At 41.5% G+C, this 25,505-nt stretch overlaps 1 protein-coding gene across 7 annotated transcripts in view; it reads right to left on the bottom strand.

Moving 5' to 3' along the window:
• casz1 (castor zinc finger 1) overlaps positions 1-25,505 on the bottom strand; it is a 600,579-nt gene that overhangs the window by 58,265 nt on the left and 516,809 nt on the right. For all 7 annotated transcript variants that reach the window (XM_039755610.1, XM_039755612.1, XM_039755611.1 and 4 more), the window contains 2 exons: positions 18,829-19,395; positions 937-1,801 (listed from right to left, as the gene is read on the bottom strand). In XM_039755610.1, the coding sequence (XP_039611544.1) occupies positions 937-1,801; positions 18,829-19,395 (1,432 nt within the window). The remainder of the gene's footprint in view (positions 1-936; positions 1,802-18,828; positions 19,396-25,505) is intronic.

Consider the following 25,505-nt stretch of genomic DNA (forward strand, 5'->3'; position numbering starts at 1 on the left):
CATGAACCCTTGCATCCACATGAAGAGTGCAGCTGCCAATAGGAACCAGACCACATGGCAAATTTATCATTTAACTGTGAGAAGCTGTTACTTTGGGGGTCCATTAAAGGTCCACTTTGACGTTCTGCCAATCCATGAGACCTTCTACGGCGCAGTTCTAAAGCTGCTCCCTTTGCTTCTCGTCCTGTGTTAGACTCTGAGTAATTGATCTCACATTGTCCGAGCTCAAGGGCAAACATTAAAATATTTTCCAATTTAGCTGTTTCTACATTATTCACAATTTTTGATTTTACTAACACAGGTTCTGTTTTAGTTGATTGAACCATTCATTGCTTCCATTAACATCTTTATTTTCGAGTCACTGCCATGTAGATATTCTACCATAAGACTTTATTTTACAAATTCTTACCCTGTGAAAGATAAACATAGAGATGAGAGATTTTTAATGGAGGGTATTAAGTTAGGCTGGGTAAATTCCCAGCATTCCCCGACCGGCCTGTAGAGACATACAGTGTGCTGCACTAAACGAGACCTGCATGCACACCAGGTCTTGCGTTCAAGAGCTCAGTGGAGGACAGCATGCTCTATTAAACGAGTATTAATTGATGGAGGTAAGCTGTGCCATGTGACAGACACCAAGAAGACATTTTGAAGGAGCAGGTGAAGTGTCATAAAGCAGTCCTGGGGAATGACACTTGAAAACATGACCACAAAGACATCTTAACATTTTGCTTTCTCTTTTGATAAAGATGGAACTGTTACACTGGCGCTTATTAGGAGACTGCATAACACAAAGTGCTGACATTCTAAGCAGAAACTGTCAGTGTTACATTTGTTCACTTTTCCCCACCGTTAGCAGATATCCAGCCCTTTACTTTCCCTCCTCTCCCACTTACCCCACGTCTACTTGCACAGGACAGAGAAAGAGGATCTTACTTGACTGTGGACACTGTCCCTGTGGTGATGGAGTCTGTCTTGGAGAAGCTTGATTTCATATAATCAGGATTGCTGAAGTTCAGGTTGGTGGACTGCTCAGAGGTGGCAGAGGGACCTGTTGTGCTAACGGCTACAGTAGCTGGGCCGGCTGTCACGGGTGTGCTGGATGTGGCTGACAATGTCTGTGGAATCAGGCTGGCATCCGTCTTCACTGGCATCAGTTTCTGTATGTTGCGGATGTCATACTTGGAAGGCCGGCCCACCTTTCCAGTTTTGAAGGCGATGGCTCCCCCCATGTCTGGGTTTCCTTCCCCAGGCTTGAAGAGGTGGAGGTACTTGACGTTTTCCAAATCATATTTGGATGGTCGTTTGTAGGTGTTGCCATTCTGCGGCCGCAAGCTTTCTCCTGTTTTTAACTTCTGAATAAAAAAGTCGTATTTGGAAGCCCGGGAGGCCAGGCTCTGCATGGATGAGGAGCTGGGTGGCACAGGGAGAACCACAGGCTTTGATTCAGCTGGGAGAATGTGACCCTCAGGGCTCTGCAATCGGCTAGCTATTTGAAGCAATGCCCCTTTGTCATGCCCCAACTTGCAGTTCAGGTCATCGGATTTGGGAGCATGGACTGGCCAAGGTAATGTCTCACCAGCTTTTAGCTTGCGAATGTATTCTTCATACTTGGAGAAGCGGGCCCGCCGGGTAACCTCCTCACTTGAAAGGGAGGAAGACTCTGAGGTAGCAGCTTTTAGCTTCTCGAAGCTTATCTTCTTGGCCAGTTCATCTCTCACCTGCTGGTCATCATAACCAAACATGCCCAAGAACTCATTCATGGTGTTGGCTGCATAGTCACGGAGAGAAGAGGCTTCTCCTGTAGAGAATGAGAGGGCAGTAAGACCGAGATCATTCATTGTAAAAGATCAGCAATGTTCATAAACAGACGCATGCAGAGGGAGACACATCTACAGTATAAGACCTACCATTCATTTACTTTCTAATGCTCTTCAAATTCAAGAAAGTACACCTTAAAGAATTGCAAATACTTCCAAAAAGCAAGCTTTTTCTTTTACTTCAGAAACTTTTTGCAGTTCACAGAGTGCCTTCCTTGTCATGTGATTTCAATTTTATTTTAGGTATTCTTTTTAAATCAGTGTTTTGCATGTAAAGCGTGCTATCAATTTTCTTACAGCAAACACAACAATAAAGCAAAATAAACAAATACAGCGAAGAGACAACAGCAGTGCTGGGGATTTTCTAGGCTTTCAAATATTTTTCTTAAACGAATGATCAAAGTCACAGCTGTTGGAAAGCATTTCCGTTCCTTTTTATTACAATTCTTTAAAACTTTCTTCAGATATTTTTAAACACAAGTGACAGTAATCCACGCTACAAGAAATGTTGGGTACTTGCCCCGTACTTCCCGCGTACAAACCAAAGTTCGTATGTTTTTATTTTTAACAAATTTGAATTCTGACAGCTGTAGAACTTTGGACTTTATGGAAACAGACTGCACTCCTCAGTTTTTTAATCTGTTGTGAAATGAAACCATATTATTGCTGGTGAATGCCTTCAGATTCCATTCAGTTCTACTAATTTTACTGTTTTGTAGCCACAACTAACATCAATGACCCTCTGTCTTCCTTTAAAGGCCCATCGGGACGTGCGGCTTAATTGCTAATAGAGATGAAGTGTACACTTGTTGCTCAAGTCACACAATCACTGACTCACATTGTGCCCATAATCAGGCCACTCCACTGGCATGTGTTCAAAACCAGAGCTAAACTGAACTCCGTAAACTGCACAGCCAAGTAAATCTGATAACGGGGAGGGTTTCACGATGTGCAGAACGGTTTAATAAAGTATCTATCTATCAATCATATAGTGCCTTTCATATCTATCTATCTATCTATCATATAGTGCCTCTCATATCTATCTATTATATAGTGCCTCTCATATCTACCTATCATATAGTGCCTCTCATATCTATCTATCTATCTATCTATTATATAGTGCCTTTCACATCTATCTATCTATTATATAGTGCCTTTCACATCTATCTATCTATCTATCTATCTATCTATCTATCTATCTATCTATCTATCTATCATATAGTGCCTTTCATATCTATCTATCTATCTATCTAATAAGCAGCACTTTAGCGTACCTAGAATGAATTAAGTTACACAGAAATGTTCATTATATTCCAGCAGAAGCCACAGAGCGCAGTCAAGAAGAGCTGTTAGTTATGCTTACGATCCCAGAGATTACCCAAGACTAGCAGTGGTCTTCTGCCTGTGGACCTTTCTAACGTCGTCCGATTTTCAAGAGATGGTCTGCTCAGTTGCAAGTCTGTCTGGATAAGACTTGATGTCCCCACATCCAGTGCCTTCTTTACTGAACTGGTTACTAGGCATACAATTATAAAGTGAAATGCTTTAAACATCATATTCTTTGGTGTAAATTGTTAAGAGTGTTTCATTGAGGCTTACTTGGTTTAATAAAAATTACATGCAACATACACAGAAATGAATATACAGTAATGACTGTAGAATATATTAAGTTTCCACATAGTGAGGTAGGAATTGGATTAATAATTGACATGATGCACCTTACATATGACACAGGCACTAAACGTCTGTTTCATAAACAGTTCAGACGTGTCTTCAATCCGCTGACCGTTTCCATCGAACAATTGTCAGCACTGCTGCTGAGTATGCAGTTTTGTTTTTAAGTATGCATTGTAAGCATAGGCACATATAAAATATGCCACTTCTTATGGTTATAAAGTACTTTCTAAATGGGAACACACTGAAAGGTGCTAAATATCAGAATCCTCTGTTTTAGTTTTTCCAGATTCATTGCAAATGTAAAGCTATACGTTAAACAGATATTGTATCAATGGCGTCCCCTATTATTGCGTCTTTATGCTTTTTTACACTTTATGGATAAATTCACCAAACTAGTAAAAACATCTGGCGCCCTGCCTGGGGTTTGTTTCCTGCCTGGTGCCCTGTGTTGGCTGGGATTGGCTCCAGCAGACCCCCGTGACCCTGTAGTTAGGATATAGTGGGTTGGATAATGAATAGATGGATGGATAGTAAAACCCCTCTTGTTCAGGGGGTATGTCTAACCCACACCCCTAGAATTGTTACAACTTGTTTTTATCAGAACATACTGTACTTTCTCTGAAGAATTTGAAGAGGTACACTCGCCGCATTTTGTGAACGTGTTCGACAATCCCATGGACTAGTAGGCAGCCTTTTTTTTTTTCTGATCATGGACCAACACTTTAAAATGCCAACCCTCTTTTGTTTACTGAATTCCTCTTTTTCCTTCACATTGTGCTCCAGAAGGGAAAGCGTAATGCTAGCTTCAGTGGTGGTAATTAATACTGAAAATTTTATCTTTGGTCTCAGATTTCTGTGTTATTGCTAAATCTGTCTCTCCCTGCCATGCTTTTCTATACTCCTCACAGTCTGTAAAATAATCCCTGAATTTCAATCCTGGCATCACGTTCAGATGACTCGGTGACACATCAATATGAAACAGGATCCATCAGATCGAAAGGATATGAAAAATTAAAAAGAAATGGATCAGGTAAAGAGGAGAAAAATTCACAGTTTTAGCTGTTTACTTTTGTGGATGGCATGATATTTGGCATTTTGCTTTTGAAATGTAAGACAGTTTTTAGCATATTTTGGAGATGAAAGTGACTATTGTTTTTCTCTTTTGGACAGAATATTACTGTTTTGGATGCAAAATGGATCAGAACTGTGGCATAGTGGGTAGTGCAGCTACCCCTCAATTTCACCGTCCCGAGTACAAATCCTGTACCTGTGTGTTGTCCGAGCAGAGTCGGTATGTTCTGTCCATGTCTGCATGGGTTTTAGTGCAGGTGCTCTGGTTTTACTCCTACACCACCTTAGTTTCATTTAACCGTGTGTGGGAGTGTGTGTGCCAGTGGGCACTCTCTAGAACTGCTTTCTGGCTGTCAGGATAGACCACTAAGTCCACCACCACAACCCTGAACTGAACTGGACAGAACTGAGCAGGTTTGAGAATTTATCTTACTGTTAAAAGATGACAAAGAAACAAGAGATAAACATTTGAGTGAATAGAAGAGCTAAATGTGGGAAGGTCATCACAAGAGGAAAATTTTCTTTTGCTTTACTCTACACTAAGAGATGCCATCCTGCCCAATAAAGTAGGCTCAAGTTTAGATTTGGGGATGGTTACTGCCAGTCACGAATAACCCACGCCATATAAGGCATACTTTACAGCAGGACAGTTAATTACTCAAGGCTGCACAAGCAGACCACTCTCCATGTAAACAGATCACTTTTGCTCCCAGCAATACTCTGAAGATATTATTTTGCCTACCACATTTACACATGTTCATAAAATAAGCTCCATGTTTCACATTTTAGGACCTTTTCCAAATGGAGACATAACAAGAAACAGGAGCATCACTAAAGGGAAAACAGAAAAATACAGAAATCGAAATATGCTTCCTCAAATCTTCCTTACTGTCTTTCGAGTACAGCCAATGTAAGTTGTTTAACCTATAAAGGTCTTGCTGATATTTAGTTAAGATTCTTAAACTTTGACCCTCACACACTGACCTAATGTCTCCGAGACTGAAATGTAGCCAACTGACTGATTTCTACTTTTATATACTGTATGTTCATGTAACCACTGAAGATGTGTAACAATTTTCAAGAAAGGAAACCCTAACAAAAATGAACCACAATCAGACATTAAACACCTCTGGAATTCACTCCCATGTCTCACTATAGAAATTTAAATTACAGAAGACTCCGATATTACATGGTAGTGCTGGGTGGTTCTGCTTGCCTGGAAATCATGCAAAGTGAAATCCACCCTTCGAAACCAGCTAAAGAGGCACTACAGAATGAAACGTCACCGATTTATTCATTAAGTCACAGGCTCGTTCAAAGGCCTGTCTGCTACTAGACTTGAAATCTCTGGCCTCCTGCTCCTCATCCCATCTACAAAGTGATCCATAAAAGCAACGTGTTCAACTCTGCACCACAAGCACACCCGATGAACATGTCTATCTTGTGCATACAAAATTATACTGTAAATTAATAATATATCTTAAATACAGCTTCTTCTTCTTTCGGATGCTCCCGTTAGGGGTCACCACAGCAGATCATCTTCTTCCATATCTTCCTGTCCTCTGTATCTTGCTCTGTCACACCCGTCACCTGCATGTCCTCTCTCACCACATCCATAAACCTTCTCTTGGGCCTTTCTCTTTTCCTCTTACCTAGCAGATCTATTATTAGCATCCTTCTCCCAATATACTCAGCATCTTTCCTGTGCACATGTCCAAACCAGCACAATCTCGCCTCTCTGGCTTTGTCTCCTCACCATCCAACTTCAGCTGAGCCTCTAATGTCCTCATTTCTAATCCTGTCCATCCTCGTCATGTCTAATTCAAATCTTAGCATCTTTAACTCTGTCACCTCCAGCTCTGTCTCCTGCTTTCTGGTCAGTGTCACCGTCTCCAACCCATATAACATAGCTGGTCCCACTACCGTCCTGTAGACCTTCCCTTTCACTCTTACTGATATCCATCTGTCACAAATCACTCTTCTTCCCCCATTCCATCCTGCCAGCACTCTCTTCTTCACCTCTCTTTCACGATCCCCATTACTCTGTAGTGCTGATCCCAAGTATTTAAACTCATCCACCTTCGCCAACTCTACTCCCTGCATCCTCACCATTCCACTGACCCTCCCTCTCATTTACACACATGTCTTCTGTCTTGGTGGTCCTACTGACCTTCATTCCTCTCCTCTCTAGAGCATATCTCCACCTCTCCAGGGTCTCCTCAACCTGCTCCCTACTCTCTCTACAGATCTCAATGTCATCAGCAAACATCATAGTCCACGGGGACTCCTGTTAAATTCAGCAATAAAAAGAAAATGTATGCAACACCCATCTGTCCAAAAGTGCAGTGCAAACCCACACAATATCCAGGCCCTTTAATTTCAATAGGTACGTACCCCTAGTTCAGGGCGCTCTCCTGGGCTGCTGGGATAAACTCGCAAGCCTGAACTACATTAAACACGTCTAGCTTTGTTTTGTCGCGTTATGTTGTATTTTTCTACAAGACTGGCACTTCCAGTATATACAAGTATAAGTGGTTTCAAATTGGAGTTCATCTCCATAAACATCCTTGCAATATCTCTTCAATTTTTTCCTCATTTGAAAAAAAATTTTTCATACTTTTAATGAAAGCAATTGTTGTCAGTAAAAAAAAAGAGTTTTAAAATACTGCTTTCAAAAAAATCCCAATGCAAATCAAGAAACTTTACCTTCTACTAAATGTTTACACAGCTATAACAAAAGGAACCTGCAGAAACAGAGCAAAAGTCGTATTCTGAGCCAACAACAGAGGCACTTTATGATCCTTTCATCCCAAAACACCTGCACAACGCCTTAAATACGAGCTCACCGACCGCTTTATATGTTAGCAGCACAACAGAAGAGCAGCGGAAAACGAGCTTGTTGTACCATCAGGCTCTAGGTATTTGTTCAAGCATTGGGAACATTAAATGAAATCTATGCATTAGTGCTCAAAACCTCACCCAGGTGTGGTGAACCGGTCTAATCACTCAATAAAAGGCAAAGGCATGGGTAATAATTACAAAAAAAATAATAAGTTAAAAACCAGATGGTGCTGCAGTTGTTGGATGATATAAATAACAATTCTTAGCATGCAATCCACAGTTAAATGTGGCAACTACATACTGTAAATGTATGATAGCAGAAAAGCTAGAAACAAACTAGATGGCCTTTCTTCAAATATTTCCAAGAAAAGTGTCCTGTTTAGAACACCAGCCACATATTTGTTAACCTTCTTTAGCTAAGTGACAACTTCAGTGCGGCAATGCAGAATATACACTACACCCAGGGCCGGATTTTCCTATAGGCTAACTAGGCTTCAGCCTAGGGCCTCAAGATCAAGAGGGGCCTACATTCAAATTGTTAGCAATTTGAACAAACTTAAAAATGGGAGGTCAAAGGGCCTCATAAGTGGAATAGCCTAGGGCCTCTTTTCATCTAAATCCGGCCCTGACTACACCATACACTGTTCCACCCTTTCTCTGGATGCAGAATACCCAGAATTCACCCGCCGGTGGGCCTACCATATACTAAAGAGGTTGACGTTTCCAAGTAAGCCACGTCATTTGTCCTCCTATTACACAAATCACGTTTCATTTCAGTGACACATTAAGGCAAACTTTAATGTCTTGACACTCCTAACCAATTTTTTAACTCAAGACCTCTTTTTCAAACAATGAAAACACATGCCACACCCTTGAATTTATAATTATTTTTCCTTTGCCATTTCCTTTTTTTTTTTTTTTTCAGCAATGTTTTCAACCTGAAAAGCAAACAGAAACACAATAAACTAATATTTCATGACAGGATATATGATTTGTATAGAAAAATGAAATCTAAAAAAGGTAAACTTGGCAGATGGATGGAGCTTTATTTAACGGTTTTGTTAAGATGCCCCATAAAAGGTGCTATATACAATAAAACTGCTTAATTGAGTTTGCTTTACAAGTCTTTTAGTACTAGGGTGCTGTACCGTGTTAGCCATTATGAATGTAGAGAAAAGCCAAGGAAAATGACCCCTTTTATTGGCTAAATAAAAAGATTACAACATGCAAGCTTTCGAGGCAACTCAGGCCCCGTCTTCAGGCAAGAAGTGATCAGATGAAGAAGAAGGGGCCCGAGTTGCCTCGAAAGCTTGCATGTTGTAATCTTTTTAGTTAGCCAATAAAAGGGGTCATTTTCCTTGGCTTTTCTCTACAAGTCTTTTAAGAAAGTTACGTCACGGCTTCCAAGGTACTGTAGCCCCCTCTGCTTGACTGTGTGGCACACGGCCTGGGCTTGTACCTCCTCCAGACCGCGAGGGGGCGTCCGTCCTGGTTACGCTGGTGGCCTCGGGTAGTGGGCACGGAAGCCCAGCCCAGTAGGGGCCCATGGTCAACGCCAGGCGGCGCCCCACTTCCAGACCATCATCTGCCACATCCGGCCGAGGCAGGAGCCCTGCCAGGACACCCAGGAGGACCGGAGGAGGGCCTGTACCTCCACCAGACCACGAGGGGGTGTCCGCCCTGGTTATGTTGGTGGCCTCGGGTAAGGGGCATGGAAGCCCAGCCCTGTAGGGGCCCGTGGGCACCATCAGGCGGCACCCCGCTGCCTCAACAGCCCTGGAGCCCAGCACTTTCGCCACACCAGGAAGTGCTGGGGGGAAGACGACAGGGGACACCCGGAAAGCTTCCGGGTGCGCAACCGGCACTTCCGTCACACAAGGGCGTGTCTGCGGAGGAGTGCCAGGAAGCAGCTGGAGCCCATCCGGGTTCCCATAAAAGGGGCCGCCTCCCTCCAGTCATTGGCGAGAATCGGGAGGAAGGAAGACGGAGCTGGAGTGAGGACTGGAGGCGGCCAGGAGAGAAAGACAAAAGGACTGTGTGGCCTGGACTTTGGGGGATCGGTGCAGGAGGCACTGGGGTTGGTAGTATATAAAAAAGGGTGTGTGGTGAAACTATGTTGTCCGTCTGCCTGTGTCCAGGCCAGCGTTCACAACTGTCATTTATTGCTCGATGGGGTCAGAGCTTATTGCGGTTCAGAAGCATAGTACTTTTGTAAGTCTTTTCAATTCTGATCTCCATTTATATAAGATAGAAAAGAGGACTTAAAATGCATAAAGTATATGAAACATATACAGTATTCACCTTAGAAACGGTTAAATATTTCAGGGAATAAGAGCCATGCTTATATTATACACTGTGAGCCGCCATTAGATTATATGCAATAGAAAGGCCCCATCATTCATCCTGAAAACTGAAATAATGTAAATTAGTTAGCTTTTAACCTTATCACACTTCAGGGATGTTAAGCAAGCCCCAGTTTTGCAGGCCTGGGTCACTGAAAAGCATTAGATGTAGAGTCCTAATCTAAGTACTTCATGCCGGCAAATTCCACACTGCCAGCGGCTGGCCTTGTCTGTGTTTCCAGCAATTAGAACACATTTTTTCTTTAACAACATGATAACAAAATGGATATTGTATCTTCTTTTTCTGACCAAAAAAGGCTACAAGTACAACATAATTATCGTCTATGACATTAGGGGAAGAAAGGCCTTAGAAGAGATAAGGGTTGAAAGGCTATCAAGCTCCACGTAGAGTAATTCCAGGTGGAGGCTTCATGTTGTGCTGCGGGACTGCAACAAAAGCTTGAAACACTGGTAACAAGTGAGTGAGTGAAGTATGTCTGGTTTTATACTGTAGGAATGTACTCGTGTGATTTAGTTATTAGACGCACAACCACTGAAAAAAGACGTTTGAAATACACAAAAGAAAACTAAAGCAACAGAGTATACAGGACTTTAACTTCAACTGTCTTCCTCTCTGTCGTTGCACAAAAACTCTCCCAAAGCCGAGTCGAAGAGGACATTTAGTGGGATTGTACTGCTCTTGTTCCAGCGTTGTCCAGACTGCAGCCAGCACTGTTAATGCTAAGTAACACAAGATTTTATAGCACTTACACCTTGACGCACAAATCTTTCAATGCAAAGTACTCTTGTTCAGCTTCTCGACATGCTGGGATATCCAGTTCACCTCTTACCCAAATACCCTGGTGATGTTGTGGTGACAACACGTCCAGATGATGACCATGACTAGACTGCCCCGTCCTCTCTAACAGTCTCTACCTGCTTTGGGGTCTCCCAGCAGAGACATATCAGTCCAAGTGTGCTCAGCGGACTGTGTCTTGCACCAGGGAGCTTCCCTCACTAAATACCCCTCAATCAAGGGCCGGTTTCTATTGCCAAGATGTACGTAGCGCGTCTGCACTGAACCCCAATCCTTCGCCCTGTCAGTGGTGTTTCAATGTAGCAGCTTCATTAGCTCTTTTAAAGTGGAGTCCAGTTGGGCTGAATCACTCACCAAGCTACCCCATGCTTTCTGGTCAAACCCCACTACAAAGTTTGCTCCAGGAATGGATCCCAGTGTCTCAGTTTAAGGTACGATTTCATTAGAGTTATTTAGAACCAACAGGAGAGCCTCAGTCTAGAATTGCATTTTGTCTGGCTACTCCCTTTAGACAAATTTGTCATGGCTGACCCTATCGCAGCAAACGGTTAATAATATCTTATCTCTATGAGCCCCCTCACGTTCCTCTCCCACGTCGAAGTTACAATGCTAGGTACATCATAAAGAAACACGTACAGTGTGAGCGGAGCGCTAGACATTAATGATATCACGGTGGAGAAAGTTTAGAACATGTGACCAATCAAAATTACTGGAAGCCAATGAAAATCAATCGACTGCTTTGTCTTTGAAAGAAACTGAACCCTCAAGGCCAGGGGTGAGCAACATCGATATCAACAATGACACGATAAACCATACTGTGCATGTGGTGTACGGCAGGAGGGAGCAACGTCAGTCCTGGAGGGCCGCAGTCACTGCAGGTTTTCATTCAAGTCTACTACTTAATGAGGCGTCATTCATTATTCACTTATTGCTCAAGTGATGTTTTTCTGCTTCAATTTAGATTGTCTCGCTTGTTAAGATTTTAAACCCTTAATTGCTTATTTTAGTCTTAAATAGCTAAATCTGTTGTTATGAATCACAAATGACTAGCAATAAGATGCAAATGACAAAGGAATCGACAGTTCTCAATCTAGCTTACTTCCATGTACACCCGTGTGTACTCATCGTGAACTATCTGGTTTAATAAAATATTAGGAAAGAAACTGAATTGAAAACACTGAAGGGCCGACAGTTATTTGCCCGTTTTAGGATTCAAATCATTTGGATGATAGCAAAGGAAAAATTCTACGATGTAAGAATGACTTTGATGATATTGCAGAATTAAAATACTAAGCAGCTATGAAATCTGTTATTGGCAGGAGCGGGTTTCTAATTAAGCAGCTGGGTTGCTGCAGTCGCTGCGGCCCTCCAGGACAGACGTTGATCACCCCGGCTCTACACCACATGCACAGTGTGATTTACTGCAAAAAATCCTTGTGTCACTGTTGATAAAGCGCAGACGTTTACTATATAGTGTCAGTGTTTGCTCCGTTTTACATGGAGGTGGCGCACTGCTGTCGTTGTATATGCTGCCCTTCTGTGAAATCAGGTGCAAAAGGCAAGACTCTATGATTTCAGTCTACTGGTTTAACGAAGGGGTTTGACTTTCCCTTAAGTTCATCTGAACAAAAGTGACCCGTGCACAAGTAAACAGTTCACAAATTGTAAAATAATTGACCATAAGAGTCTCTTCCACAATTCCCTCCAACAAACCAATATCTGACCACATTGGCATCGAGCATCCAATTATCGCAGCTGCATTGGGTTTGGTAGGGACCTAACTGTTGGCGGGATGAGGGCCGTCGCAGGGCACACCCATACGCACACCATAACTCCCTTACGACAGGCCAGTTCAAAAGTGAAAATTAACCTAACATGCCAGATTGTGGAATGTAAAATGAAACCAGAATACCGTAAGAAGAACACAATAATGGAGTTGAGAATCTCATCCAGCATTTGGGAGCCGTACGACAGCACTGATAACCAACCCCTGCACCACTATCCAGCTTCATCCCAGAATGATATACTTAACTTTTTATGAACTGTTTCCGGCTGGTTGAACAATCACAGAGACTGGGCCTAGTTCGATGAAGTGTAATGTTGCAGGCATACATTAGTATAAACATTGAAACTGAAATACAGATGTTGGAACCACACAAGAACTGTGAGTAGCCCACACAAATAAAGTCTTGAATAAATATGTAAAAAAAAAAAAAAAAACTGTAAAGTTGTTCGATAAAGTTGTATTGTCAGCAAAAAAAAAAAACCCTGTAAGGTGACCCCTATGGAAGTCCAGCTCCGCTACGACTCCGGGGTTAGAAAACGGATGGATGGATAGTAAGAGTCTTTGTTATTTTGCCACTCCTGGTGTTTTTGGCCAATTGTCCTCTCAAGTCAATGGCAATGACATCAGAAAGGCAGGAGCAGTGACACTCACTGAGTGCACTGGGGAAGGTCCCTTTGATTCAACGCTAGGCACTTCAGTGTCTAAGACTGCACACCTTGCACTTTAAAGTGCTGGCTGGATCCGACGGAAGTGCAATTTTCAATGGAGAATCAGGCAGTTAACAGAAAGCACCTCTGCACAAGGGAGCACGATGGCACACACACACACACACACACGACTAGTGTCCTCCTACACCAGGCCAGTTTAAAGTTGGAAACTAACCTAACATGCATGGGTGTGAGATGGGAGAGATGGCACAGTTTGAAATGCACAGTTTATTGTCCTGCAGTTTTCACGTTGCCCTTCTCATACTCCACGTCTGTTATTTAATAAATTGTCAGTTTGATCACATTCTTAGTAACTAACATCTCCATGCAGTGCTGAGAGCTATTCTGTTTTGGGCAGTCCTCATCAAAAATGAACTAAAACTGAATCAAAGTTTAGAGACTGGAAACACTGGTATTAAACAGTGACCATTAAGTGGAAATGGATACTCAAGGCCGTTAAGAAGTTACAGATACAAAGAGATCACACCAGTACCAACTAATGAGAAATATTCTCAGTAAACTAAAAAAAAAAAATTTAAATTTTAAAATTGCTCTGAGGTGGCGTGGTGACTTGACTGCCACCTTGCACCACCAACGTGAATCCTGGCTGACGCACTCACTGTGGAGAAGCTGCACATCCTCGCCATGCCTCTTTTTCTTCTGTTCCACATCACACAGCAGGTCAAGTGGCACCTCTGAAGTGGCCTTGTGAGTGAATGTTCCCTGCCATCATGTCTGTGGTTCCTGCCTTGAAGCCAGTGCTGCCTGAATGGCATCCATAGACCGGATAGTCAGGTTTGAAAAGGAATGAACACTGCATTGCATTTCCACGGTTCAATAATCAATGCATCAGTAGCTCTTTAAAATATATACAGTATATATATATATATATATATATAATTATCCTAACCCCGCTTTGCTATTTTTATAGTACACTGGGAAGGCAGCTTATAACATAAGCAAATATCAAGGCAGAATAAAAACAAAATCTTCAAAAATATTCCTTACAGGCCAAAACATGCCTTATTTAACTCCCTACCATGCAGAAATGTGCCGACTGGGTTCTTTAAGACCGTGTGCGTTTTCCACATTATCGAAGGAACGCGCTGCGCTTCTTGTGACATTAAATCCTCATTGCATTTCTCTGTTAGGAGTTAACTGTTTTGAAGGTCACAGTTTTCTCTCATTGATCTTGCAATGTTTGTTAATTACATTGTCACTGATGTTGTGAGAGATAATTAAGCCACTATGTTTATATGCATAATTATGTGCACACTGGATCAGCATTTGAAAGACAGAAAAAAAAATAAGACTTCTAATTGTGAGTGCTACATAAATATGGCAATATATGTGTCCTACTTATCTGAAACGGCACAAAAGAAGTGACAGGCTCAGTGCCACAGGCTTCTCTGTGCCCTCTTAATTATTATAGTTTTGTTTGTTTGGTTTTTTTTCTTTGCTCTCCTATGAACATTTAATTTGAGCCACTGCACACTGCAGCCCCTCTCTGTTATACCACACCCTAGAAGACCAGCAGCTAGTTTGCAACATATAATATATTTACAGAAATTCTGTTTTTAACCATCAAAAAATATGATATGACTAATTAAAACCACAAAGAACACATTTGCCGGAAAAAAGCTCTTTTTTGTTGTTTTTTTTTTTTCTTCATTTTTTCTGAGAACTGCTGGCCCCACTTCCATGAGACTGGCCACAACTACTGCGTCTAATCGAGTGTGAAAAACAAACTTCAAAAAAAGATGCACCTATAAAGTACAAAACAGTAAACATATTCAGAAAATAAAAAAAACACACACACACACACACGCGTCTCCATCACAATGCTAGCCCGTCAGGCCTAAAGGTACGAAGACCATAAATGCATCAGCTGCTATCATTCTTATTCAGCTCTTTTTTTTTTCCCTCATTTTACAAATGCCTTTTGCAGAAACACTGATATGCATTTCTCTTACATCTTAATGAATGTTTTTTTATGAAAGAAAATCCAAATAGCTAATTTGCTTTGCTTGGCTCCAGAATGTATTACAAATATCTGTAAAACAGAAATTAAAGTATGCAGGACTGCTTGTTTCTTGGGCGATGTGGCCTTGTACCCGGCTTGTTTTTATTTTGGTTGCTTTCTGATAAACGTGCTCAGTTTCAATGCGAGCTTTAACTCTGATACTCATTTTCTCCGAGTTCAAACTGCTATTGTAAAAATGCCTCTTCAACCTGAGGGCTTGTTAATCCCTCTTTCAGACTGTTTTGCAGACAGTAAATGAATGTTTTTATTTTCTCTCCATCTCATCCTTTCCATCAATGTCTTTCTTTTTTTTTTTTTTTTTGTTTCTTCCTGCCCTCTCTGTGTGCCATGCTGCCTATTTTTTCCTCTTCCTGCTTCTCTCTGTCTGCATTGACTCCACTTGGCCGGTGTCTGTCTTCCACTACTGCTCCTTTCTTCTTCTTCTTCTTCTCTCCACGCCTCATCTCTGACCCCTGGCCACTCTCACTATTGACACACGTGTTTACAGAGTCTTTGGAAAAGAACTTTACTGTATGTTAAACCTTTGAAAATGTCGTATCTCTTCAAATAGAGAACATTTTCATAAGGTGAGCGAAGAGTTTTAACAGTTAATAAAATGCTGTGCCAGTCCTGGACATTAGCACTTGTGTTTGAATTACCAAGCAGTAACACACATTAACACAAGATCACTTTTCTACATGTATGGCAAATGCGATTAACATCTATGGCACTTTCTTTTAATTATTACCTGGTAAAATGAAGCAGGAAGAAAACAAAAATATTAAAAGTTACCACAATTAGTAAAATCAACAAGAACTGAAGTAAATGTTGGTTATCAGTTAGTAGAGACTCTTAGTAAATGTCCAGCACAACTAATTTCTGTTTTCTGAATTGTCGTTATGCTGTTCACTGCCTGATACGTTCACAATATTTTAAACAAGCGCGCTTCATAGAAAAGAAAAGTGAGCAACACATTACAATTGACAAGGTGTCATATCAGAAAACATCACACCGTGCACAGCAGGATGGAGTGTGAAATGACAACGTCAGAGTGATATGCGGGGCACCGTCATGGACTGACCGCACACGGAGCAAATCAGAGGCTTTGGATGCTGGGCTTCGATGGTGCAGTGCCATCTGCTCTTACAATGAACTAAGTTTAGTTTATGCTTGGATGGTTGGTAAAATCCAGTATTACACTACATCCTTCATTAAAGTAGCACTGGGGGTACGACAGATACGGCGAGTGAGTTTCGAGTGAAAATCTAAAAAATCGCCACACATCTGATAAGGGCTTCTAAGCAAAATGCAAACATTGCCAGAAATGCGGCATACGATTCCATTCATAGTGTGATGGGCTGTAGGTGAACAATCCAAAGTGTACCTCTACATGGCAGACAAAACTCGTCATCAGTACCAGCTGTCACAACATGATATCGCTTACCCCTTTTTCTGGGTTAATTCCCTCGATATATACTCTTCGTCTAGCTATGTAAAGTTTTTTTTATTTTTTTATTATTTTTGTAAATTTGCCATTTGCTGCTGATGTAGTGTTTGAGCACATGCTCTTAACAATGACTACTTCTCTCTTTCACTCAAGTTAACTGTGACATGGAACAAGGACTTTTAAAACTATAGTTAAGTAGACCTGCTTCAGTCACGTTATCAGGAACGAGCTGCTAGGTATTATCGATCAGTCTGAATGTTTTTTTATGTTACTTTTCATGTTTTGAAGTTATTTCTGCTACCTTCTCTTATCCTTGGTTATTTGTGTTGTGTCCCTTTAAATGTGCCTTCATTCCCTGTGTTTTGTGGGTGGAGCCTCGGGAGGCGGGGCCACCCTGATGTCACAACTGCTGGGCCCTCCTTCTGGCTATTTAGTCCATTCTCAAGAGAGACACAGCAGTCAAGTATTGTAATTGTTTGGAGCATTATGGAAATATTAAATATATTAATATATATATATATATATATATTTTTTTTCTTTAAAGTTTTTGCTTTTCTCAATTCTTTTTCTGCTCTGTTATTTGATTTCTCTTTTGGCTTCAGTTTTGGGAATTGGGTGCTTAGGACTGCATTTAGACAACTCCTTTTGTGTCTTTTATTTTTTTGATATTTTATAATAAATCATCTGTTTAAAAAGATCACATGTTGCTCTTTTTCTGCACAAGTGAAAATGTATGGTCGCCCTCCTCCTTTTGGCCAGATTTAAGTTTATTTTTTGAGGCTGCAGTACTAGGGTGTTGTACCGTATTAGCCATTATGAATGTAGTGAAAAGTCAAGCAAAATGACCCCTTTTATTGGCTAACTAAAAAGATTACAACATGCAGGCTTTTGAGGCAACTCCGGCCCCTTCTTCAGGCAAGATGTAATCAGATGAAGAAGAAGGGGCCTGAGTTGCCTCAAAAGCCTGCATGCTGTAATCTTTTTAGTTAGCCAATAAAAGGGGTCATTTTGCTTGACTTTTCACTTTTTTGAGGCTGAAATCCCTTTTGGGTCTGCAAAGCCTGAGAGCTTGGATTAGACCCCACTGGAGGTCTGGCCTGGCCAGTAAAGCCTTTTGTGGAGCATATGGAGGTCTTACAGTTTGCAGGCAGTTTTAAGTATCCTGTGGGTAGTAAAGGGCTTTGTATCTTTTAAAATCGGTTGGTATCCCAGGTACATTTTTAGGGGGGCTCTATTATGTTAGAAGCTGATTGTTGATTTATTTTGGATCCAATGCATGAATTCTCTTCCTCTTCTGTTCCCTCTTAATAGTGTATGGTGTAGTAAATACATTTAAATATTCATCGGCAGAGCAGACCCTTCTCAGATTCACCCCCTAACAGTTGTGTGACACTATTTCAATTGAGGTATTTTCACTTAGTAGCTGCTTTAGCCCTTTTTCTTATTACTGTGTTATCAACATTTAATTTGCTCAATTTAGCATCACAGGCTTTCTCGTAATGGTAACAAGCCAAAGATTATTCTTGTCCAAAAATCATTCTTAAAAGGAAATGTCACCCTAAACAAATGAGCATTTAGGAAACAAGGTACTGTTAGCAGTTTAGGCTAGGATGCTGCCACCAAAAGCTGGATGACCCCATGATTAGACACTTCCCAGCGTTAAGATGCTGCCTAAATATATTAACTAGTGAATTAAATGTGGTCTGACAGACTGGCCAGGCTTCTTGGTGACCTTAAAAAACAAGAATAAGGAACACAATAAAGCCCACTTCATGGTGGTTCTTTCAAGGGACAGACTGAACTGCTTTCTCGAAGGGCTGCAACTCGATTTGTTTTTACTCTCTTGATGTCTTCTGAACTTTGAATGGCAGTTGCACGGGAAACGGGATATACACAGATGAGCAAGCCATGTTTTCTTAAAAAAAAAAATCATGAAAAAAAAAATATAACACAATAAGGGGAAATGGCTTCTCAAAGCACAAGACAATTAAATACTGCCTTTGAGTGCATTACCACGCAAGGAGCCACGTGAAAGACAAAAGGTTGCGGACCACAGCCCAGGCTGCACGAGAGGCACCTAATACACAGATGTTATTAAGTAGATCATTAATAATGGTCGTGTTTACCCCATGAAGTAAACAAAGAACCGCTCAATGACAGCAGTGAATATCCTGTCAACATAACAGTAACTACTACTTAAAAACCTGAGAACGTTTACAGTTGAGAGGAGGCCTTTATGGGGTACCTTGACCAACTACTGCTCCTACCCTAAAAACTTGACAGTCGATACCACTCACCTGGAGAAGAAAATGGTAACGGTCTCGTTGTGGGCTCACTGGAAGAATTGTAGCTGTCCTCCTTTTGAGCAGGCCCCTCGGAGTCCCTGTCATCATGGTAACTGCCATCCTGTGAGCCCTGACCCTCTTCCGGGTCCTCCTCATTGTCCTCATCATCGCTACAACCTTTGGGTTGTACCATGTAAACTCCTTCTGGAGGCCCTTCATCAGCAGTTCCACTCTTTTTGCTCTTCTTCACCTGTTGCTCGAAGGCGTGATCCTCAGAGTACTCCCCGTTTACCCATTTTTCAATGGCCTCCCTTCGACGCTTATCCTCTTCTCTGTCCTGCACATGGCTAAGCCCATCTGGAAAGTCAGACTCAGGTTTCTCAAGATCTTCAAAGAGCAGGGCCTCCCTCTCGGTGCTCTCTTGCAGGAGGACATCCCCCTCTGCCTGCTGGGAGGCACAGTCATTCACTACTTGCCGGCTTAGCTTGGCACAAATTGCATTTAGCTTTAGGCCACCTTTCCTCTTAGCAGCCATCTTGGATTTACCTGAGGTCGTTTCAGTGCATAAAGTTCTTTCAGCTTTAAGAGAAGAGAAAAGAAGAAATTATATTAGATTTCTGAATTAAAACCTATTAACAACAACTGCCCTCACTAAATCAAAGGTTTAGAAAACATACATGGCATCATAATGTTCATTTATTTACCAAATAAGTTATCTTAAGAGCATGCTTATGCAATCAGTACCAACTGTGTACCCATAATATCAGCCCATTAAATCACTGAAATTACACTGGGCTCTCACCGAGGTGCTGACGTACACTCTGTACACATTTTATGAAAATCAGCGTCACGTGTTGACAAAACGTATCCATTGACTGAATTGTCTTTTAACAGCCAGTATTGGTCAGACAGGCCTATCCACTAAAATCATTCCAGGAATGTAATTTGACAAACCAGAAGGAAATGAGCCTCTCACTGACACGCCGATAGAACTGATGGTAATTTGATGATTACCCAAGGAAAAAAAAAAAAAATGACAGCGAAACAGTCTTTTTGTGTAAAGCACAGTAGAAAACGGAGTTTTTGGATTTGAGTTTGGCCCCCAAGAATGTTCTAAGGAAACCGCTCTGACATGATATAATCCTTTACATGACACAAGAATGAAAACAAAGTGAAATGTTATAGTCTCTTTATAGAGAGCGGCTGAAATAGTGCCAGTGAAGCGGCTTCTGCGCTACAGTAGTGGCAGGCAGGTTAGTCTCTTTTGAAAGAGTTCTCACTCACTCTTCTAAATATAGGAGACGGAGGGAACCCCACTCACGAGCAGCACATCTTCACCGACTGTCAGGTGCAGGCTTCACTCGATGATTTACACTTTCGTTTTGACACAGCCTATGTGTGTGTGTGTGTGTGTGAGGGATTCAGTGTTATTCATGGTTCATTTCAGCACAGGTTTATCTGCTATATTCGTGCTCCATTTCATTTTTTTACTTTTATATTTTTCGTACACATGCGTAAGGGTTTGTATGTTTCCATGCCAGTGTGTGCTTGTGTGATATCAACCAGAAGCCGTATCGAACACTAGCATTCACTTTTTTTCAAATCTGTCATAATCTAAGCTCGGATGGTCCTTGTAGTTCCATGAACGGATGTTTATTAAGCCGTCTAGAGGCAGAAGGAGGTCTCAGGTCTTCGAACCTGAAAACTGAAAGGACAGTTCTAAGGTACAGACAAAAGTGGGAAATCCCAACACCAAGTTCTCTTTCGAGCCGAAAGATAATCCTACGAAGTCAGATCCTTTGCCTTGCATGGTGAATGAATGATTCCACAGCAGTTCAATTTCAGACAGCGACTCTATTGCTTCCACAACGATGACACTTTCGAGTTTCTGCCTTGTTACCCTGAGATGCCTGTACTATCGTCTGAACAGAACACTACTTCCTAGCAATCCCGACGTGTGGCCCAGAAGCTGCATGCCCTGTGATACTGACGCAGTTGCTTGCTCTTCCAGCTTTCTAAATTAAAGAAAGCCATGTCTAGGTTATGTACTATTTACTATCGTCCAACTTGTTTTGGGTAAGGTGTTGACTATGAAGCCCTCTATGAAATAAAGGTTACATGTGCCGCTTTAAGGGCACAGCGATCTCTTTTGATTGGTAAAGCTCATTTCAAAGGTTCTGGTGCCTACTTGCTCCAAACGAAAACATGAAAGTAGCAGAATTTACTAGTGCCAGGGATCTCTTCTAATGAAAAGAAAGTCAAAATGAGTTTGGAAGGGGGCACCTGTAGGGGTAGGGGTGCCTTTGTGCTGGAGTTGATATTTCTACTTTATGCCCGCTGCCTTCGGTCCTTACGTGGATATCTCGTACCTTTCATGGCACCCTTGCATTTTGTTGTTAATTGCCCATTACAGCAGAGCTCCTATATTTACTTGGATAATTTCCTTTAAAAACAATGCGGAACTCTCTTGAGTACCATACACAAAAAACTCTAGGACAGCGTGCTGCTCTGTTTAACAATTGGCTGCTGCAGGGTTAAAAGGCGACTATCTAGAGGACAGTGATGTGGAGAAAAAAATAAAATCAACTGGAAAATCTATTAGGAAGTGGAAGGCATAAATTTCAGACCGTGGACTTTTTAAAAAAAAAACCTCTGAAGGAAGATTGAGGTCATTTGGGCGTAACAGCAAAGATCATGTTTTTGCTGTTTACAGCTCTCTGTATTTCAGATTTTAACTACTGATTTCCTTTTCATGGCAATCTAGGCTTCCTTGTAGGAAATGACCCCAAAGATACTGCTTGTCTTCCCATTATTGACTGTTTGCATTGGTTTTCACTAGCAGACGAGACAATGACCAGCATGTTGCTTCAGATTGTGTTCACACACGCACACACACACACGCACACACACACACGGACAAACTAAAAGGACCTGAAGCTTATCATTTTGAATTTCTTTAAGCCACTCATTTTGTTAAGTTTTCAGATCAGCTTCCTCTTCTCAAGTACAACCCAATATTACTAAATACTAATTACTCGTCCTAAAGTCTTTTAGTAATGTTTGTCACCAGATAAAAGGTAACGTGATGATCAAGCCCACTGTATACCCGTATGCATCCAAAGAGGTTGAACCAAATATTACTACAAAGCAACTGGTTTACTAATATAAGGACCAACCTCTATGACTTCACGACACAACCTCAACCTTTGTAACATGTACTGACCGAGCACTGCACATATCCTCGTGGTGAAGAGCAGATACTGAAATGAGCACTGAGCTGCTATATTAACATGCCATGCATCATTTACAGCCACTACTTTGGTCTGATGTGTAGTTTCAGCCTGTTGCACCCATTTTAGTGCCCAATGCCAACTGCTACTTTACACAGTTGCCAGTGCACACTTCAGTGAAAGCATTATATGAAAATCAGACGGGATAAGCATGACCCTGGTGTGACACCTCTGGAGAGAACCCTCCTTACTCTTTAAGCATTCTCCACTTGAGGGAATCTAAATGAAAGAATACGACTTATCACTGTTTAAATGGTCAAAGATTTCCAGCAGACCACCGTACAAACTCAAGAGAATGAGAGAAAAGTGCACAAGACAGAGAGAGAGTGAGCCATATCAATGCTTTTAGAATTTGAATGGGAAACCCAAGTTTAGACATTCACGATATGTTGGCATGCATTTTCATAAAGCGTGGAGATTACACAGTGACATTTCAAAGCAGTATGGGGATGCAGGAATGTGTAAAAATAGCATCTGCAACAATACCAGTATAGAAGTCAAATTCTTTTCCACTGTATTCTGTAGTGATATTACCTTTTAAGCACTGACTACATAGTTAACTGATCTTAAAAGACACAGAAGAGTACATCGCATAATTAGCTAACCAGCCTCACCACTGTGTGCCCCTACTGCCCTCACCCTCCTACCCAAATATAATACAAACACGTGCGCACACGTAGGAGCTATTACTACACTACAGAAACAGACTCCTTTTCTTTACTTCCCAATCAGCCTTTGCAAGTGATTCAGCATGAAGCCATACTAGGAAAGTTTCGTAACAAATCTTCTGCATGGTTCACAGTTAATTGTCGATGTTTTTAAAAAGCCAAATATAAGACAAAGCAAATATGCCCCACTACACACTTAAGAATTCTGACTTGCTTTATAAAACCAAACTGACTGACCAAGTAGGTTATATAGCGCCCTGATCTGTGCCGTACAAGTCACAGGAGGTTCTGCTCGAACGTTATAATGCACTGGTGAGGCCTCATCTGGAGTACTGAGTGCAGTTTGGCCTCCAAGCTACAAAAAGGACAAAGCAGTGCTAGAAAAGGACCAGAGAAGAGCAACTAGGCTGATGAGAAGATGGAAAGAGAATTAGTGCAGTGGATCGAGATGGTGACTTTAAAATGAGTTCATCAAGAACACGGGGATACAGTTGGAAACTTGTTAAGGGTAAATTTCACACAAAATTTAAGAAGTTCTTCTTCTTCACACAGAGAAACACAGACGCATGGAATAAGCGACTATGTAGTGTGGTAGACAGTAGAAATTTAGGGACCTTCAGAACTCGACTTGATGTTATTTTAGAAGAATTAGGGTGGACAGGACTGGCGAGCTTAGTTGGGCTGAATGGCCTGTTCTCGTCTCGATTTGTTCTGATTTTTTTCAAACTATGCTCTGGTGTATCAAACTTTAAATAAAACAAGAATAACTTCAGTAAAGTAAACATGTATACTTATAGATAGATAGATAGATAGATAGACAGATAGATAGATAGATAATGAAATGCGATATATGATAGATATAAAAGGCACTATATAATGCATAGATAGATAGATTAGATAGATAGATAGATAGATACAGTGCATCCGGAAAGTATTCACAGCACATCACTTTTTTCATATTATGTTATGTTACAGCCTTATTCCAAAAAGGATTAAAATCATTTTTTCCTCAGAATTCTACACACAACACCCCATAATGACAACGTGAAAAAGTTTACTTGAGGTTTTTGCAAATTTATTAAAAATAAAAAAACTGAGAAATCACATGTACATAAGTATTCACAGCCTTTGCTCAATACTTTGTTGGCAGCAATTACAGCCTCAAGTCTTTTTGAATATGATGCCACAAGCTTGGCACACCTATCCTTGGCCAGTTTTGCCCATTCCTCTTTGCAGCACCTCTCAAGCTCCATCAGGTTGGATGGGAAGCATCGGTGCACAGCCATTTTAAGATCTCTCCAGAGATGTTCAATCGGATTCAAGTCTGGGCTCTGGCTGGGCCACTCAAGGACATTCACAGAGTTGTCCTGAAGCCACTCCTTTGATATCTTGGCTGTGTGCTTAGGGTCGTTGTCCTGCTGATTGATGAACTGACGCCCCAGTCTGAGGTCAAGAGCGCTCTGGAGTAGGTTTTCATCCAGGATGTCTCTGTACATTGCTGCAGTCATCTTTCCATTTATCCTGACTAGTCTCCCAGTTCCTGCCGCTGAAAAACATTCCGCATAGCATGATGCTGCCACCACCATGCTTCACTGTAGGGATGGTATTGGCCTGGTGATGAGCGGTGCCTGGTTTCCTCCAAACGTGACGCCTGGCATTCACACCAAAAGTTCAATCTTTGTCTCATCAGACTAGAGAATTTTGTTTCTCATGGTCAGAGAGTACTTCAGGTGCCTTTTGGCAAACTCCAGACGGGCTGCCATGTGTCTTTTACTAAGGAGTGGCTTCCGTCTGGCCACTCTGCCATACAGGCCTGATTGGTGGATTGCTGCAGAGATGGTTGTCCTTCTGGAAGGTTCTCCTCTCTCCACAGAGGACCTCTGGAGCTCTGACAGAGTGACCATCGGGTTCTTGGTCACCTCCTGACTAAGGCCCTTCTCCCCCGATTGCTCAGTTTAGATGGCTGGCCAGCTCTAGGAAGAGTCCTGGTGGTTTCAAACTTCTTCCACTTACGGATGATGGATGCCACTGTGCTCATTGGGACCTTCAAAGCAGCAGAAATTTTTCTGTAACCTTCCAGATTTGTGCCTCGAGACAATCCTGTCTCGGAGGTCTACAGACAATTCCTTTGACTTCATGCTTGGTTTGTGCTCTGACATGAACTGTCAACTGTGGGACCTTATATAGACAGGTGTGTGCCTTTCCAAATCACGTCCAATCAACTGTATTTACCACAGGTGGACTCCAATTAAGCTGCAGAAACATCTCAAGGATGATCAGGGGAAACAGGATGCACCTGAGCTCAATTTGGAGCTTCATGGCAAAGGCTGTGAATACTTATGTGCATGTGCTTTCTCAGTTTCTTTATTTTTAATAAATTTGCAAAAATCTCAAGTAAACTTTTTTCACATTATCATTATGGGGTGTTGTGTGTAGATTTCTGAGGAAAAAATGAATTTAATCCATTTTGGAATAAGGCTTTAACATAACAACATGTGGAAAAAGTGATGCGCTGTGAATACTTTCCGGATGCACTGCAGATAGATAATGATAGATAGATAGATAGATAGATAGATAGATAGATAGATAGATGGTTGTCTTCAAGTGACTGGTACACATGGCTGTGCCTGCTTATAACAAGATGGGATGGGTAGGAGCAGACATAGACAAGACAACAGATGGGGCCTCTGCATGCAAACCCGCTAGTTCACTGTTTGTAAATTGTGATAAA

Source organism: Polypterus senegalus, chromosome 6 (genome assembly GCF_016835505.1).
Source record: "Polypterus senegalus isolate Bchr_013 chromosome 6, ASM1683550v1, whole genome shotgun sequence".
Lineage (NCBI taxonomy): Eukaryota > Metazoa > Chordata > Cladistia > Polypteriformes > Polypteridae > Polypterus > Polypterus senegalus.